Here is a 19,926-nt window from a genome sequence, read left to right as displayed (position 1 = left end):
TTTTTTTCATTTGTTGTAGAGGTATTAAAGGACTATTTAAATTATGCAAATATATCAAATATATGCATGCATATACAAATGTATGCATACATATGCAAAATGTATCAAATTTTTAAAAATATCTTAACTTTAGCTATATTATAATTAAAAACCTGTTTCCCCATATAAAATATTTGAATATCATGCAAATACTGATTTTATAAATATGCATATAATACAAATGACATTTTAAAAATTGATTTTTACTTATTACATATGATTTCTTAACTTCTTATATACAAATAAAAAATATAACACCATTGCAAAGCTTTACTGAAACACCATCCATTATCAGTTAAGTCTTAGCACCACAAATATAAAAATCTATATATTATAGAGCCTAATATACATATTTAAATTAAGAAATCTGTTCTCTCACTACTGTTTAAGAGTTTTGACATTCAGATTGAATAGAGGACTGATAGTTAATTTAGAAGGCAAATGAATAAACTTATAAATTTAGGTTTTATAACTTATCCCTTGATTGCAAATTTTTTTCTGCTGCATTTCATCATAAAAGACAATTGTTTTTACTTTATTTTTTGTCAGATCCAAGTTCTGTTCCTTCTAAATATGTAGCAACAGTGAGCATGTCACTTTTTGATCTTGCACTATGGCATAGCTACTCTGTACAAGATATTCTTCTACTTAACGTATTTGAAGAATGACATGGTTTCAAAGACTTCGTTATTCTGTTTGCTAGCATTTGACATTACTTGCAGCTAGTTAAAACAGTTCATATGACGAACTTTATAATAAGATACATATATTGTGTCACTCTCTTAAGTTAGTGAAATGATGATTACTGGAGAATCTTGGCAGAATAGTACAGTATTTTACTTTAGATATGTAAGGAAAGGCAGCTGTTGCAAGCTCCAGTCTTATTATGCCCAATTTATTAAGGCATTCTGGTTCCTGTCATGAATTATACTGATAATGAGTAGAACTGTCATCTTTAATTCATATCACTTGCAATGTTACATTCTAAGGAAAGTAATAACTTGGTACATTCTAAGGAAAGTATAACTTGGTAAGTACTGGTATATTTACAAAGTCAGAAAAGTTGGATGAAACTGCTGGTATTAATTATGGTAAGTAGTCATTCCTTGCTAAAGCAGTACCAATTTTTAAAACAAATTATAAAGCCATCATTTTTATGCAAAGATGAAACCATAGATAGGCCCTCATTTACTAGAATATGGTATGGATAGTTTTAAATCTCTAAGTTGGAAAAGCTAGATGTCAAAATATGTTTCCATCTTTGCAGCTACAGATATCAGATTATAGAATTCTTGTTATACCTCCTCTACTGTGTTTGGAGGAGTGGACAGAGAAGAAAAGTAACATTAAAAGACCTCTTTTTATCTAACAAAACTTTTTAAAGTTTTTTTAAGTCAAATGTTTGCTAAGAGAGGATTGAAGTTATTAATTAAAATAAGATTTTTAGGGGCACCTGGGTGGCTCAGTGGGTTAAAGCCTCTGCCTTCGGTTCAGGTCATGGTCTCAGGGTCCTGGGATCGAGCCCCGCATCGGGTTCTCTCTGCTCAGCAGGGAGCCTGCTTCCCCCTCTCTCTCTGCCTGCCTCTCTGCCTACTTGTGATCTCTCTCTGTCAAATAAATAAATAAAATCTTTAAAATAAAATAAAATAAAATAAATAAAATAAAATAAGATTTTTAGATCTTCAGATTTTACTTAACCATCCTACCTTCCATTGTTATTGAGAGTTGGCTGTATTTTCTTTTTCTTCACTCCCTTGCTTGACTTAAAGATATTCTGGAGCATTCCAGAAAGTTGAATTCAGTCTCTGAAAGGGGCTCTCAAGAGGCATTGAGCTGAACCTTCCAGAGTGACTTGTGGTTCCAGAATTCTGATTCTATCCTTTTATGAACATCAGTAGCTTAGCAGGTGTTACCTGATAACAAAATAGAATACTATCTTTAGCAGAATGCACCTACGTTATAAATAGGCAAAGAAGGACATAGAGATAAATACACTTGTAGATGCAGAGAAATGAGGGAAAGTATTTTAATGACTATATTCTATATTTTATTTTGTTGACAAACATAAATAGTATCACTTGGTTGTTTATCCAAGTCAAGCCTTCAGAATTAAAATCATGTAATTAAAAGAGTTATCCTAATAGATGTTTTTATATAGAACTTAATCTGTATGAGTCATACTTTAGCCAGGTCTTAGAATGACTCTTGCCAAGTTTTTTGAGTGCTAGAAATCAGGAAGTACTTTTTATTTGGAGGTTAATATTTTTCCCCTCTAATTGGAGCAGCAATTTTGGGTTCATTTAAGCCTGAGAAGTAAATTAGTTTTGATGATATGTGTAAATATAAGTGTTTATTTTAAGTACCTGAGGTAAGATGTGTATAATTGTTCAGTATTATAAAAAGTCTACTTTTCCATAATTTCTAGTTCTGTACTTATCATTTTGATAGCAAGCATCATTAAAGTATTATAAAAATAAGAATACTTACAGCCACAGGGAACAAGATTCTCCAAAGGACATCGTTCATGTCACGGATATGGGTAACCAAACTCCACAGCAACTGCTGGCAGTGGCTCATGGGGTGGGGGAGAACATCCGCCCAGTTTGTGGTACGATTATCTAGCACGCTGTTGTTATCTGCATGACCTGTGATCTCAGCTGTATGTAAAGTCTTGATCTTGTGCATGAGCTTGTGTACTTTGTGGCAGGTGACCACATTCTAGTAGAGGAATGTGCTAAAAACCATCTGTTTACATTAGGCTGTATTTCCCCTGCATGTACAAGTTACGTGTGTTGATTTTATTTTGCTAGCAGTATTATAATAAAATAATTTATCCTCTCAACCAATTAGCTATATTCCTTGAGCTCCATTTGGTATGAAACATCTTTCTTGACCTAGTTATTTTTAAATTTCAATTCCGAAAAATTGGGGAGCAAACATGGTTTAATTTCAATACATTATAGGTTTTACTTTTGTTTGTGTAAATATGTTTAAATTTTTTTTTAAATAATATTCTCAGGAGACCTGGGTGGCTAAGTCAGTTGAGCATTGGACTCTTGGTTTTAGCTCAGGTCACAATCTCAGGCTCCGTGGGATCGAGCCCCTCAGTGGGAGTCTGCTGGAGAGTCTTCCTCTGCCCCACCACCAACCATGCTCACGTACTCTCTCTCTCTCTCAAATAAATAAATAAATCTTAAAAAAGATAATAATGTTCCCATTGGGATCAGTTAAAAACAGTCTTAACTATTATATAAGCACAGTTTTCTTGCCTTCATAGAGGAAGACCCACATGCATGCATATAATTTTCTGCATAATTATTAGATTGATCTGGGTTAGAATCTGTTACGAGAAATATTTTAAATTGAACCTGTGTATATATTTTAGGTGGAAATGCACATGCAATTTATTTTCATGATAATGTATTCTTTTTGTTGTTGGACCAGCTAAAATATAAATGGGAAATTTGTAGTTTTCCATTTTAAAAAGGAACTCAGGAGTTTATACTCAGATAGTAAATCTTACCAACTTTCTGCTCCAGTACACAACAGCAAAATGTTTAATACCATTACTTCATAGCATAGCAACAGCAATGAAAAATAACTTTTATTTTTATTCCTAGACATAGAAAGCCCTGATTGGTATCATCAGAATGTACAGATAAGCATTTTCCAAATGTATTCTTTTGAATAATTATTCCACAGGTTAAAGAACATAGTCAAAGGAGTTCCCAAGTCTAATAAATTTGACCATGATAGGTTACGATTAGTTGGCTTATTTAATGAATAACTTTTCCAAGTCTTTAATACATTGGTGCACATTGTGAGTGTGTGTTATAAGTAGTAGTATCCAAATTTATTTGACATATTGTCATTATTGACATATTGACAGTATCTTTTTCTTGTTTTTTCCCTTTGGTAAAGTAACATTCCAGGGGACACATTCTGCGATATGCTAGTATAGATTATCTGTATCTTACTATGTGTAAATAAATATATGTTCCTAAATGGATAGACACCTAGCTTGAATACCCTCTTGTTCACTGACAGTTATCTGATGCCTATTTTGTGGGTAATCTTTTTTCTTTTGAAAGTCTATGAATTTATATTTGTTCTCTCTCCTTTTGTCTGATAGTATTACAAAAAAAAATTAAAACTTAGAGTTGTGCCTTGAAAGACTGAGAGATTTATCTATGTTCTATATTTTGATTGTCATCTAGTATGTTACAGAAAATGTTACTTTGTAAAATAAGGGTAGGACAACAAACCTGATAGAAATATTGAATTCAAATAATTACCTTTAGACATTGATACAGGCATTCATACCAAATAATTTATACAGATAATTTATCATTATACCCTTGATATCTCATTCTCTATACTAACTCTATCTCTTGCAACACATTTTTCAGCGAAGGCTGATAGGCCACTAGGATGCTTTTAAGTTTGGTACATATACTGCCCACTTTCTCCTATATGTATCACATAGGGTGTTTTGGCTGGAACAAACAGTTTAATAGTGGCTTACCCATGTATATTTACCTCCAAAGAGACCCATATGTGGGTATCCGAGAGTTATTTCAGTGATAGACTGATCTCATCACAGACTCTTAAGGTGTGTTGTTGACTTCTACTTTCTTTTGATAGTAAGTTGGCCACCACCACTCAAAATGTCACATCCTTGTATGAAAGTATCCTCAGCACAAAGATGGGGGCAAAACAAAGAAACTCTCCTCGAATTTCTTATGCTTATTAGGAAGAAAAATCAGGAGCCTTTCATGTACTTCTCCTGATTTCTAATAGACATACTGAATCACATGAACATTCCTAGACCTATTGAGAACAGAATAGATGAGATTACTAATTGGTTTAGAGTTACCATGATTTAGCAACTGTGACTAAGATGGTAAAGCAATGAAAAGAGTGAAATGGCTTTGAGGCAGGCCCAAGCATCTGCAGCATGAGTTTCACTAGTGGGCCACTTACTGAATGTGTTTTTCTGCTTCTTTTATTTCTGGGCTCTACTGGCTTAGAAGCCTTAGTACCCAAAGGAGGATTATTGATAAGTGGCACAACAATTCAGATTGGTTGCTGAGACTATCTACTTGCGGTTATAGGTCCTCCTGCCACTGATCAAAAATGACAAAAAAAAGGATGAGGGTCGGTAATTATGCTGTGGTTGAAATAATGAAGCCTAGTTATCAGTGGAAAATAGTTTTTCCCACAAAGTGGGGAAAACAGAAGGATAGAAGTGGAACTCAGGAGATGTCTTCAAGGTCTTTCTAATACCCCTATATCCTATCATAAAAGGAATTAAAAAAAAATCACATAGACCTGTATGGACAGGGTTTAAATCACATCACTTAGACTACTCAGATATTCACTTAGACTATTACTAGATAAAGAACTTCAGGCAGCTGAAAGGATAGCTCCATTCCCAGCCTCAGGAGTTGTACACAGATTATTCCAAGATAATCATGATAATATTATTCCTCTTGGCTTGGTGTCCATGCTGTCTAGTTCTGACCTATAAGATTGGAAGAAACATGGGCAAAGAAAATTTTAAGTTTCAAAATAGAGACAAAAGAAGGTAATACCATATCTGTGTGTATGTGTACATACCTGTACATGTGTATACTTCTGGGACTAATGTATGAGTGTATAATGATGGGAACAGATGCAGCCATTTTGCAGCCATGAGTGCTATTAACACAGGCAAATAGAACATTAGGAAGAAAGTATTGGGTCCATGAGCCTAACAACCTTGGAGCCAAAATACTTTGAAATTTCTCATTGCATAAGAAAGTAAATCCCTTTACTTTTTTGAATAGGGGTTCCTGTTGTTTGCAATCAAGAGCATCCTAGTGCATCATCATCACCATCATCATTACATGGACTCATTAAGAATTTGATACGTAATCCTGAACACAAATTATTTTTATAAGAATAAACAGTGCTAATTTTTGTTAGCAAATTAATTTTATCCCCAATTTGCTGATGAGAATCTAGTCAGAGCAAGGGAACTAGTTGACACGGAGAGGAGTCTGTCACTGTATATAGCTTGAAAAGCTTTCTCTATTGAAATTATTTACCCGAGAAAGCTAAAACACTCAAGTTAATTTGCAAAACCCCTTTCTCTTGATTTGTATTAGAGTCAAAGTGAAAAACTATGCCTCTCAGATACTGAATATTACCCTCTGGCTACATAATTTAATATTTTCAGTCTGGTTATGACGAGTCAGGTCATACTAAACTGGAGGCCATTCACTTTTTTGAGGGCAACATGCATGTATATGGTACGTATGGATGGATATATCTTCTCTCTTTTTAATCTGATCCATCGTGTGTTAATTTTACATTTAAGTAGGTAACTTTATCCTGTGTCTTTCAGGTCAACTTTATTTTACACACTGCCCTGACCATAATAGATCTTGACTACCCTCCCCTTCGCTTGTCACTGAATCATTCCAGTATGTGATATACAAGGAGTCCACAGAAGTATGTGGACTTAGGGTAAACCCTTTAGAAGCTTCAAAGGGAAACAAATTTCCCAGGCCCTCTTTCATCTTAATATAATTGAACAAGAGATTCAGACCTAGAATATTCTATAGCTTATTCATCAGTCAAACCACCTGATGCATTTTGCTTTTGTTTTCCCCCTAGTACGTCATAGGAGATACTGTTACCTCATTTAGTGTGAATTACCTAGGGTAAATATAAACAGAAATTAGTGGGCAATGTATTAATCTAGAACTTTCAACTAGAAGAAAGAATAAAGGTAGAATATTTTAGCACCACAGCAACCATGCTACAAATTTTAAAATGTGCAGTGCTGAAATGAGCAAAAAAAATTTTTTTGCTTGAATTTTTCTATTGTTGCCAATTTAGATGCCTATACCTGGTGAATTTACAATATTGTATTAATATTTTAAGTACAATTCAAGTAAAAATTTGTTTACCTTTTATTTCCTCGCAGTATCCTGACCATCTTAATACGTCCATGTTCTTTGTTATCTGCTGTGACCAGTTTCAGTGAAATTTTACAACCCTTTCCAGACCTAAGTTCTCAATTTTAATGTCCAAAATTGGACACATCTTGTGTCCAATCATCTTGTGTAGAACACATCTTGTCCTACACATCTTGTCTGAATGTAGCAATTGTGAATACCAATACCACAGTAAATGTCACTCTAAAAGATGAATCTTTATCAGAAATCTAAAAAATAATATTTCCTCAGTTCTTGGATGTTATCAGTTGTACTGCATCCATCAAATTAATTGCGACTTTTTAAAAAAGATTTTATTTATTAATTTGACAGAGAGAGACAGTGAGAGAGAGTACACAACCAAGGGGGAGTGAGAGAGGGAGAAGCAGGCTTCCTGCTGAGCAGGGAGCCCAATGTGGGACTCGATCCCAGGGTCTTCAGGGATAGATCCAAAGACTCTGGGATCATGACCTGAGCCGAAGGCAGATGCTTAATGACTGAGCCATCCAGGTGCCCCTAACTGCAGCCTTTGAAATATGAAAATATAAAGGAAACACTGCATTAATGCAAATGTATTACCAATTAATTGTAGTATACATTTATTCCTAATATTATATAACATTTTCTTTCATGTCATAAATATTTTGAAGATGTCTTCTTTATAATAAAAATGTTAAGATCTTTGTGAACCACTTTGGCCATTAGCAAGTAAAGATATCGTGACCTGTTGCTTTTTATTATTTGTACTGGTGACTCCCAAGTTTTGAGAGTTTATAATTTGAGGCATTTCAAAGTATGCTGGAGTTTTAATCCAACTCCCAAGTTTTTGTTGTGGTTATTTCTATTCTTTTTTAACCCCTTAGTTTAATTATATAATCCTTAAAATTTGATAGCTTCTCTTGAAAGCCACCTGGAGGCTTTGTACAGATTCAAACATTCATTCAGCAAATATTTATTAAGTATCTCTCCACTTACTAATTCTATGACTTAGACCATGTGAATTATTTAACCTCTGGGCTTCAGTTTCCCCATCTATAAAATGAAGACAATAATATTTGTGATATACAGTATGTTACTGTGAATATTAAATAGTGTATGCTAAATGCTTAGTGCCTCTAAGTGCTCCCCATAATGTAGCTTTATATTTATACTAGAGGTACAACTATGACAGCTTAAACTATGAAGAGCCAAACACTGCTGTAGGCCTTGAGGTTCATCCTCCCTTAACTTTCGGATCCTAGTAGATAAATATTTGACACCTGAGTAATGTTCCTTCATAATGTATGTATCAGTCACACCAACATCTGCTAGCTTTGAAATGATAATGCCCTTTACCTTTAATTTCATTTTCTAGCATGTGATGAACACTGTTTTGCATATACAGTAACTTTTTGTGTTATTGGTGATGCTTAATCTTTTTAAGGTCATTTTAAACAGTAATTAGGCATCCAAAATTACGTTCAGATTAAAACCTGCGTCGTGTCTGAATATAGGTAGGATGAACAGATACTGTAATTACATGAAGAAGTGTACACATGTGCTGGCAGTGAAACTACTGTTTAAATCCCAGCTTGCTTCTCTGTTTGTCTTCCTTGAAGACTTAGAGTTTTTTCTTAATGTTGTTTATTTCAAAATTGTTTCAGGGCTATTAAACCATATTTATAAATGTACATATTAGAATCTAGGTAATATGAGAAAATTTTTATTTATCAAAGTCAAGTTGGTCATTTATATCTATTTGCATGTGATTTTTATTAAGCAGGAATTCTAAATTAGCCAGTATTGTTTTCAAAAGTGTTACTTTCTCCTTAGTTTGAATTATTAATTGTACCTTCACCTAATAGAGTTTTATTTCCAGATTTTGACTAGAATGCTTTCTTTTTCTAATTTATAGACAGTTTAGAGAAGAAGGGGCCTTTCCAAGTAACTTACTTTAGCTACCAGCAACTTATCAATAATGTTAATAGTAGTAATTTATCATTAAAAATTAACATCATGTTCTTCATCTTATTGATCTATTCCCGTCAGCGGAGTGACACTTTTGGGGACTATTAGAACTCAAAGTGTGATGCTTTTTCTGATTGAGTCTATTAAAACTAATTAATAGGAACTAACTTTTATTTGTTATTTAAAACCTAGATAATGACCTTTATGTGATTTTTGTCTGATGTTATTGCTTTCTTGCCTATGAAAAAAGAAGCACAATGATCTGTCTTACATTTCTGCATTTCCCCTAGACTCCATTAGAAGGATTTTCATTTTTCTTTAGATTTTCTTTGAACTATCCCTCCTTTGTGTGAGATTTCCCATTAACATCTTCTGGCTAGAAATAATTTAGGGTGTATGTGTGATTATTCTTAGCAGTTCATCAACATTGTACACTCTGATGTATGGAAAAAAAAAACCCATAAATTGTTTTAGAAAGCTGAAATCCTTGCCACTTCAAACAGGGTCTGTAAATAAGTTGATTTCATTCCATATTTCATACTTGAAACTGAACAGTATGATTCTTCATTATCCTCCAGAATGTCTCCTTCTGACCACTTTCAGTAATGGTACAAGAAGGAATTGGGTGACCAATGCACCAACGCAAGATGCTTATACTAGGGGAAACTGGATGGGGTGGGCACATTGAGGGGTGGAGCCAAGATGGGAACTGTCTGTACTTTTGTTCACATTGCAAAACTGAAACTGCTCTAACAAATATAATCTATTAATTTAAAAAAAAAAAAGAAGAAGGAATTGACTGCAGTATATCAGCACTGTCTCGTCGCAACTGTCACTTCTCCCACATAAGCATGGACGGTGTGTGCTCTCTGTTCTTCCTAGGGAACAGACAAGACTGGAATCTGCAGTTCATATTTCAAACTGACATCAAAATCATCTTAACATTTCTGTCCCAGTTGTCATGACATATTTTCCTCTTAATTATAACTAAGTCACACAGAGGCTTCCACTGAATAAGTAGCCTACCTGTAGGCACCTCAATAAGAGGAACACTTTTCTTGTCAATTGTGTAGTCTCTCTATATAGAACAACTTTAAGAACCTTGGCATAGTTTTTACTTTAGTCATGGACTCTAGTGACTAGGTTAGGAATAACAATTACACTACGCATGAACAGCTTAAATTAACATGAAAAAAGCAATATGTGTTATTTCTAAAGTTTATGCTGAAGGTCATTGTTACAACAGAGGAAAGTGGTATGGAAACTTGCAGATGAAAACCCTGCAAAAGTTTGTGGGTAGAACAAAATGAAATGACAGAACAAAAACGTCCATACTTAGTCTTAACTTGCTTATTAAGTAATCTTCTCCATTTACCTTGCTGCAACTAAAAAACAAGGTGTTAATTTAATTTTGCACTCTATGTATGTGTATATATATATATATATATATCCCCATATGGATTTCATCTGTTCAAGTTCTATGTGTTTTTTTCCCTTAACTATAGAATATATATTCTCTGATTAAATATGGAGAGTGAGAACTGCCAACTGAACAAAAATTAATAGATTTTGCATCTTGCTTAAGTGATTCTGAAAGCACTATAAAAAAGAAGAAATAATATCACCATCAGTACTATTTTCAAACAAGACAATAGGAATACTCCGTTTAACCTATAAAAGGCTGACTTCTCTTTATTGTGCTATTTTTTACTAAAATAAATATCCATAACATTTTTTGTGTCTCTTAATTTTTACATTATTTTTTTTTACTTAAAAAATAATTCTTTAATCTCTGCTCAGTTAAGAAAAAAAGCAAATGAAAGAGATAAAGCCCTCAATATAATGTTGTACTTTCATTTTGTGAGTGTTAATTTGCCTTAGGTATGTTTATTTTTATTTATTTATTTATTTATTTATTTTTAATTTTATTTTTTATAAACATATAATATATTTTTATCCCCAGGGGTACAGGTCTGTGAATCACCAGGTTTACACACTTCACAGCACTCACCATAGCACATACCCTCCCCAGTGTCCATAATCCCACCCCACTCCCAACCCCCCTCCCCCCATCAACCCTCAGTTTGTTTTGTGAGATTAAGAGTCGCTTATGACAGATGCTGGCGAGGATGTGGAGAAAGGGGAACCCTCCTACACTGTTGGTGGGAATGCAAGCTGGTGCAACCACTCTGGAAAACAGCATGGAGGTTCCTCAAAATGTTGAAAATAGAACTACCTTATGACCCAGCAATTGCACTGCTGGGTATTTACCCTAAAGATACAAACGTAGTTATCCGAAGGGGCACATGCACCCGAATGTTTATAGCAGCAATGTCTACAATAGCCAAACTATGGAAAGAACCTAGATGTCCATCAACAGATGAATGGATAAAGAAGATGTGGTATATATACACAATGGAATACTATGCAGCCATCAAAAGAAATGAAATCTTGCCATTTGCGATGACGTGGATGGAACTAGAGGGTATCATGCTTAGCGAAATAAGTCAATCGGAGAAAGACAACTATCATATGATCTCCCTGATATGAGGGAGAGGAGATGCAACATGGGGGGTTAAGGGGGTAGGAGAAGAGTAAATGAAACAAGATGGAATTGGGAGGGAGACAAATCATAAGCGACTCTTAATTTTTACATTATTTTTAATGTGAAAAGATGACATTTCAATTGTTCATTTCACTGTGGCTGCAATACATATTTGAATATTATTATATCTCTTCTCACTGAAAGAAAAGTTGGAAATCTAGATTGAACTATGTTATTTTATATATATTTTATTTTACGAATATTTATTGTTAAAATTTAAAGATTGTTATTTTAAAAGTCTTCAAATGTTCTTTAAAAATGTGGTGTCCAGTTTGCTTTCTATTATGTAATGCTCTAAGGATACGTTTGTTACCTGAAAAATAGTAATCGTGGTTCTGGATTTTACATTGTATACAAAAGCAAATTGGAACAAATTTAATTAAAGCGAGTTTTTTTCTAAATATCTATATTATGCTGTTCTCTAGGAAAACAAAGATATCACCAGTTTTGTTTTTGGAGTGATTTCTGTTATTGATACAGACTGCTACATAATGTTTCTACCAACTCTCTGTGCCAGTAGCCAATACTTTCAGTACCAGTGGTCAGTGGTTTTTGTTTTTGTTTTTGTTTCTTAATTAAGAATGTAATTTTTTATAATTTTTTATTTTTTATAAACATATATTTTTATCCCCAGGGGTACAGGTCTGTGAATCGCCAGGTTTACACACTTCACAACACTCACCATAGCACATACCCTCCCCAATGTCCATAACCCCACCCCCCTCTCCCAATCCCCCTCCCCCCAGCAACCCTCAGTTTGTTTTGTGAGATTAAGAGTCACTTATGGTTTGTCTCCCTCCCAATCCCATCTTGTTTCATTTGTTCTTCTCCTACCCCCTTAACCCCCCATGTTGCATCTCCACTTCCTCATATCAGGGAGATCTTAGTTGTCTTTCTCCAATTGACTTATTTCACTAAGCATGAACTAGAATGTATCATGCTTAGAAGAATGTATATATATATTTTTTTTTACATACTTTATTTTTTTATTTTTTTCAGCATAACAGTATTCATTATTTTTGCACCACACCCAGTGCTCCATGCAATCCGTGCCCTCTACAGTACCCACCACCTGGTGCCCCCAACCTCCCACCCCCCACCCCTTCAAAATTCTCAGATCGTTTTTCAGAGTCCATAGTCTCTCATGGTTCACCTCCCCTTCCAATTTCCCTCAACTCCCTTCTCCTCTCCATCTCCCCTTGTCCTCCATGCTATTTGTTATGCTCCACAAATAAGTGAAACCATATGATAATTGACTCTCTCTGCTTGGCTTATTTCACTCAGCATAATCTCTTCCAGTCCCGTCCATGTTGCTACAAAACTTGGGGATTCATCCTTTCTTTCTTTTTTTTTTTTTTTTTTACAGCTTTATAAACATATATTTTTATCCCCAGGGGTACAGGTCTGCGAATCGCCAGGTTTACACACTTCACAACACTCACCATAGCACATACCCTCCCCAATATCCATAACCCCACCCCCTCTCCCAACCCCCTCCCCCCATCAACCCTCAGTTTGTTTTGTGAGATCAAGAGTCACTTATGGTTTGTCTCCCTCCCAATCCCATCTTGTTTCATTTACTCTTCTCCTACCCCCTCAACCCCCCATGTTGCATCTCCTCTCCCTCATATCAGGGAGATCATATGAGAGTTGTCTTTCTCCGATTGACTGATTTCGCTAAGCATGATACCCTCTAGTTCCATCCACGTCGTCGCAAATGGCAAGATTTCATTTCTTTTGATGGCTGCATAGTATTCCATTGTGTATATATACCACATCTTCTTTATCCATTCGTCTGTAGATGGACATCTAGGTTCTTTCCATAGTTTGGCTATTGTAGATATTGCTGCTATAAACATTCGGGTGCATGTGCCCCTTCGGATCACTATGTTTGTATCTTTAGGGTAAATACCCAGCAGTGCAATTGCAGGGTCATAGGGTAGTTCTATTTTCAACATTTTGAGGAACCTCCATGCTGTTTTTCAGAGTGGTTGCACCAGCTTGCATTCCCACCAACAGTGTAGGAGGGTTCCCCTTTCTCCGCATCCTCGCCAGCATCTGTCATTTCCTGACTTGTTAATTTTAGCCATTCTGACTGGTGTGAGGTGATATCTCATGGTGGTTTTGATTTGTATTTCCCTGATGCCGAGTGATATGGAGCACTTTTTCATGTGTCTGTTGGCCATCTGGATGTCTTCTTTGCAGAAATGTCTGTTCATGTCCTCTGCCCATTTCTTGATTGGATTATTTGTTCTTTGGGTGTTGAGTTTGCTAAGTTCTTTATAGATTTTGGACACTAGCCCTTTATCTGATATGTCATTTGCAAATATCTTCTCCCATTCTGTCAGTTGTCTTTTGGTTTTTTTAACTGTTTCCTTTGCTGTGCAAAAGCTTTTGATCTTGATAAAATCCCAAAAGTTCATTTTTGCCCTTGCTTCCCTTGCCTTTGGTGATGTTCCTAGGAAGATGTTGCTGCGGCTGAGGTCGAAGAGGTTGCTGCCTGTGTTCTCCTCGAGGATTTTGATGGATTCCTTTCTCACATTGAGATCCTTCATCCATTTTGAGTCTATTTTCGTGTGTGGTGTAAGGAAATGATCCAATTTCATTTTTCTGCATGTGGCTGTCCAATTTTCCCAACACCATTTATTGAAGAGGCTGTCTTTGTTCCATTGGACATTCTTTCCTGCTTTGTCGAAGATGAGTTGACCATAGAGTTGAGGGTCCATTTCTGGGCTCTCTATTCTGTTCCATTGATCTATGTGTCTGTTTTTGTGCCAGTACCATGCTGTCTTGATGATGACAGCTTTGTAATAGAGCTTGAAGTCCGGAATTGTGATGCCACCAACTTTGGCTTTCTTTTTCAATATTCCTTTGGCTATTCGAGGTCTTTTCTGGTTCCATATAAATTTTAGGATTATTTGTTCCATTTCTTTGAAAAAAATGGATGGTACTTTGATAGGAATTGCATTAAATGTGTAGATTGCTTTAGGTAGCATAGACATTTTCACAATATTTATTCTTCCAATCCAGGAGCATGGAACATTTTTCCATTTCTTTGTGTCTTCCTCAATTTCTTTCATGAGTACTTTATAGTTTTCTGAGTATAGATTCTTAGTCTCTTTGGTTAGGTTTATTCCTAGGTATCTTATAGTTTTGGGTGCAATTGTAAATGGGATGGACTCCTTAATTTCTCTTTCTTCTGTCTTGTTGTTGGTGTAGAGAAATGCAACTGATTTCTGTGCATTGATTTTATATCCTGACACTTTACTGAATTCCTGTACAAGTTCTAGCAGTTTTGGAGTGGAGTCTTTTGGGTTTTCCACATAGAGTATCATATCATCTGCGAAGAGTGATAGTTTGACTTCTTCTTTGCCGATTTGGATGCCTTTAATTTCCTTTTGTTGTCTGATTGCTGAGGCTAGGATTTCTAGTACTATGTTGAATAGCAGTGGTGATAATGGACATCCCTGCCGTGTTCCTGAACTTAGTGGAAAAGCTTTCAGTTTTTCTCCATTGAGAATGATATTTGCGGTGGGTTTTTCATAGATGGCTTTGATAATATTGAGGTATGTGCCGTCTATCCCTACACTTTGAAGAGTTTTGATCAGGAAGGGATGCTGTACTTTGTCAAATGCTTTTTCAGCATCTATGGAGAGTATCATATGGTTCTTGTTCTTTCTTTTATTAATGTGTTGTATCACATTGATTGATTTGCGGATGTTGAACCAGCCTTGCAGCCCTGGAATAAATCCCACTTGGTCGTGGTGAATAATCCTTTTAATGTACTGTTGAATCCTATTGGCTAGTATTTTGGCGAGAATTGTCGCATCTGTGTTCATCAAGGATATTGGTCTGTAGTTCTCTTTTTTGTTGGGATCCTTGTCTGGTTTTGGGATCAAGGTGATGCTGGCCTCATAAAATGAGTTTGGAAGTTTTCCTTTTATTTCTATTTTTTGGAACAGTTTCAGGAGAATAGGAATTAGTTCTTCTTTAAATGTTTGGTAGAATTCCCCCGGGAAGCCGTCTGGCCCTGGGCTTTTGTTTGTTTGGAGATTTTTGATGACTGTTTCAATCTCCTTACTGGTTATGGGTCTGTTCAGGCTTTCTATTTCTTCCTGGTTCAGTTGTGGTAGTTTATATGTCTCTAGGAATGCATCCATTTCTTCCAGATTGTCCAATTTGTTGGCGTAGAGTTGCTCATAGTATGTTCTTATAATTGTATTTCTTTGGTGTTCGTTGTGATCTCTCCTCTTTCATTCATGATTTTATTTATTTGGGTCCTCTCTCTTTTCTTTTTGATAAGTCTGGCCAGGGGTTTATCAATCTTATTAATTCTTTCAAAGAACCAGCTCCTAGTTTCGTTGATTTGTTCTATTGTTTTTTTGGTTTCTATTTCATTGATTTCTGCTCTGATCTTTATGATTTCTCTTCTCCTGCTGGGTTTAGGGTTTCTTTCTTGTTCTTTCTCCAGCTCCTTTAGGTGTAGGGTTAGGTTGTGTACCTGAGACCTTTCTTGTTTCTTGAGAAAGGCTTGTACCGCTATATATTTTCCTCTCAGGACTGCCTTTGTTGTGTCCCACAGATTCTGAACCGTTGTGTTTTCATTATCATTTGTTTCCATAAATTTTTTCAATTCTTCTTTGATTTCCTGGTTGACCCATTCATTCTTTAGAAGGATGCTGTTTAGTCTCCATGTATTTGGGTTCTTTCCAAATTTCCTCTTGTTATTGAATTCTAGCTTTAGAGCATTGTGGTCTGAAAATATGCAGGGAATGATCCCAATCTTTTGATACCGGTTGAGACTTGATTTAGGACCAAGAATGTGATCTATTCTGGAGAATGTTCCATGTGCACTAGAGAAGAATGTGTATTCTGTTGCTTTGGGATGAAATGTTCTGAATATATCTGTGATGTCCATCTGGTCCAGTGTGTCATTTAAGGCCTTGATTTCCTTGTTGATCTTTTGCTTGGATGATCTGTCCATTTCAGTGAGGGGAGTGTTAAAATCCCCTACTATTATTGTATTCTTGTCGATGTGTTTCTTTGATTTTGTTATTAATTGGTTTATATAGTTGGCTGCTCCCACGTTAGGGGCATAGATATTTAAAATTGCTGATACTTCTTGCTGGACAGTTCCTTTGAGTATGATATAGTGTCCTTCCTCATCTCTTATTATAATCTTTGGCTTAAAATCTAATTGATCTGATATAAGGATTGCCACTCCTGCTTTCTTCTGATGTCCATTAGCATGGTAAATTCTTTTCCACCCCCTCACTTTAAACCTGGAGGTGTCTTCGGGTGTAAGATGAGTTTCTTGTAGGCAACATATAGATGGTTTTTGTTTTTTTATCCATTCTGATACCCTGTGTCTTTTGATTGGGGCATTTAGCCCATTAACATTCAGGGTAAGTATTGAGAGATATGAATTTAGTGCCATTGTATTGCCTGTAAGGTGACTGTTATTGTATATTGTCTCTGTTTCTTTCTGATCTACTACTTTGAGGGTCTCTCTTTGCTTAGAGGACCCCTTTCAATATTTCCTGTAGAGCTGGTTTGGTATTTGCAAATTCTTTCAGTTTTTGTTTGTCCTGGAAGCTTTTAATCTCTCCATCTATTTTCAATGATAGCCTAGCTGGATATAGTATTCTTGGCTGCATGTTTTTCTCATTTAGTACTCTGAATATATCATGCCAGCTCTTTCTGGCCTGCCAGGTCTCTGTGGATAAGTCTGCTGCCAATCTAATATTTTTACCATTGTACGTTACAGACTTCTTTTCCCGGGCTGCTTTCAGGATCTTTTCTTTGTCACTAAGACTTGTCAATTTTACTATTAGGTGATGGGTGTGGACCTATTCTTATTGATTTTGAGGGGGGTTCTCTGAACCTCCTGGATTTTGATGCTTGTTCCCTTTGCCATATTGGGGAAATTCTCTCCAATAATTCTCTCCAATATACCTTCTGCTCCCCTCTCTGTTTCCTCTTCTTCTGGAATCCCAATTATTCTAATGTTGTTTCGTCTTATGGTGTCACTTATCTCTCGAATTCTCCCCTCGTGGTCCAGTAGCTGTTTGTCCCTCTTCTGCTCAGCTTCTTTATTCTCTGTCATTTGGTCTTCTATATCGCTAATTCTTTCTTCTGTCTCATTTATCCTAGCAGTGAGAGCCTTCATTTTTGATTGCACCTCATTAATAGCTTTTTTGATTTCAACTTGGTTAGATTTTAGTTCTTTTATTTCTCCAGAAAGGGCTTTTATCTCTCCCGAGAGGGTTGCTTTAATATCTTCCATGCCTTTTTCAAGCCCGGCTAGAACCTTGAGAATCATCATTCTGAACTCTATATCTGACATATTACCAATGTCTGTATTGATTAGGTCCCTAGCCTTTGGTATTGCCTCTTGTTCTTTTTTTTGTTGTGAATTTTTCCGCCTTGTCATTTTGTCCAGATAAGAGTTTATGAAGGAGTAAGTAAAATACTAAAAGGGTGGCAACAACCCCAGGAAAATATGCTTTAGCCAAATCAGAAGAGTTCCTGAATTGTGAGGGGGGAGAAAGGGGATAAAAAGGGGTTCAGAAAGAAAGAAATAAAAACTATTAAAAAAAAGAAAGCCGATAAAGAAAAAATATAAAAAGAGGAAAAAATATATATATATTAGATAAACTATTTAAAAAACGTTAAAAAAAAGAAAACGGTAAAAGTTAAAAAAAAATTTAGCAGAAGAAGAGAAAAAGAAAAAAAAAATTGAAAAAGAAAAAAAATTAAATTAACTGCAAGGCTAAAAAATCATGGGGAGAAAGCCATGAGTTCCGTGCTTTGCTTTCTTCTCCTCTGGAATTCCGCCATTCTCCTTGGTAGGTGAACTTGGTCCTGGCTGGGTTTCCCGTAGATCTTCTGGGGGAGGGGCCCGTTGTAGTGATTCTCAAGCGTCTTTGCCCCAGGCGGAGTTGCACCGCCCTTACCCAGGGCCGCGCTGAGTCATCCGCTCGGGTTCGCTTTCGGGAGCTTTTGTTCCCTGAGCGCTTTCTGTAGAGTCCGGAGGACGGGAATAAAGATGGCGGCCTCCCGGTCTCCGGCCCGGAGGAGCCGAGAGCCCGGGGCCCCACTCCTCAGTGCGCCCTCAGAGAACAGCGCCAAGTGACTCCCGTCACCCTGGCCTCTGGCCGCGCTCCGAGCTGACCGAGCCTGCGACCGGTTCAAGGCAACCCTGAGCTGAGAGTCACTCCTCGGCTCTGTCTCTGCAGCCGGCTTCCCCGTTCTAATACCGGTAAGCTCTGCGACACTGAGACAGCCCCGATCCTTCTGCGACCCTGCGGGACCTGAGGCCGCGCTTACCCCGCCTGGGCTTCACCCCAGTTAAGCCTCTGGAGCAATGTCCCTCAGCGGAACAGACTTTTAAAAGTCCTGATTTTGCTCTGTTGCTCTGCCGCTCGCCGGGTGCCGGCCCCTCCCCCCGCGGTCTATCTTCCCGTCGCTTTGGATTCACTTCTCCGCCAGTCCTACCTTGCAGAAAGTGGTTGATTTTCTGTTTCTGGAATTGCTGTTCTTCTTCTCTTCAATCTCCCGTTGGATTTGTAGGTGTTTGCAATCTTTAGATAAGCTATTTAGCTGATCTCCCGCTACCCGAAGTAGTCTCAGCCTGCTACTTCTCCGCCATCTTGACTCCTCCCCCCTAGAAGAATGTATATTTTTAAAGTCAGTTTCAGGTTTGCAACAACAGCTGGTTCTTTTTTATTTGGTTTTGCATAGCTGTTTTTGTAGAATTCACTCCGTTACCTGTATAATTTCTGATCCTGAATATATGTATGGTAGATTTTTGCTTCTGAACCACACCAGATAATAATGGATAATAATGATTTAAATAAAAAAAAATAAGACTTTATTAAAAGGGGAGAGAAAATGTGGGTATTGATGTAATAGAAGGAATGAAACATAGAAGGATCTTAAAACATGAATTGTGTGCAAAGAGCTGTTCTTACAATAATAAAAAAATAGATGACTAATACCTAACATATTCTTTTTATTTTTTAAGTTCAATTAAGTAACATATAGTGTATTGTTAGTTTCAGAGGTAATTTAGTGATTCATAAGTTGTATATAACACCCAATTCTCATTCGGATGTCACGTGCCCTCCTTAATGTCCATCACCCAGTATCCCCTCACCTCCAGAAGCCCTCAATTTGTTTCCTGTAGTTAAGCATCTCTTATGGTTTGTCTCCCTCTCTGATTTCTTCCTACTTTATTTTTTCCACCCTTCCCTTATGATCCTCTATTCTGTTTCTTGAATTCCACATATGAATGAAATCATATGATAATTGTCTTTCTCCAAATGACCTACTTTGCTTAGCATAATACCC

At 36.4% G+C, this 19,926-nt stretch overlaps 1 protein-coding gene across 2 annotated transcripts in view; it reads left to right on the top strand.

Moving 5' to 3' along the window:
- Positions 1-19,926, top strand: part of FBXO8 (F-box protein 8) — a 45,862-nt gene that overhangs the window by 6,940 nt on the left and 18,996 nt on the right. Inside the window, exons 4-5 of one of the 2 annotated variants that reach the window (XM_047717414.1) lie at positions 1,307-1,379; positions 2,529-2,647. The exons of the other annotated variant lie outside the window; for it this stretch is intronic. Coding sequence (XP_047573370.1) covers positions 1,307-1,379; positions 2,529-2,647 — 192 coding nt within the window. The remainder of the gene's footprint in view (positions 1-1,306; positions 1,380-2,528; positions 2,648-19,926) is intronic. 2 annotated transcript variants of the gene reach the window in all.

This window comes from Lutra lutra, chromosome 2, assembly GCF_902655055.1.
Source record: "Lutra lutra chromosome 2, mLutLut1.2, whole genome shotgun sequence".
Classification (NCBI taxonomy): domain Eukaryota; kingdom Metazoa; phylum Chordata; class Mammalia; order Carnivora; family Mustelidae; genus Lutra; species Lutra lutra.
The sequence above is the reverse complement of the archived record's forward strand: the minus strand, read 5'-3'. Positions and strand labels throughout refer to the sequence as shown.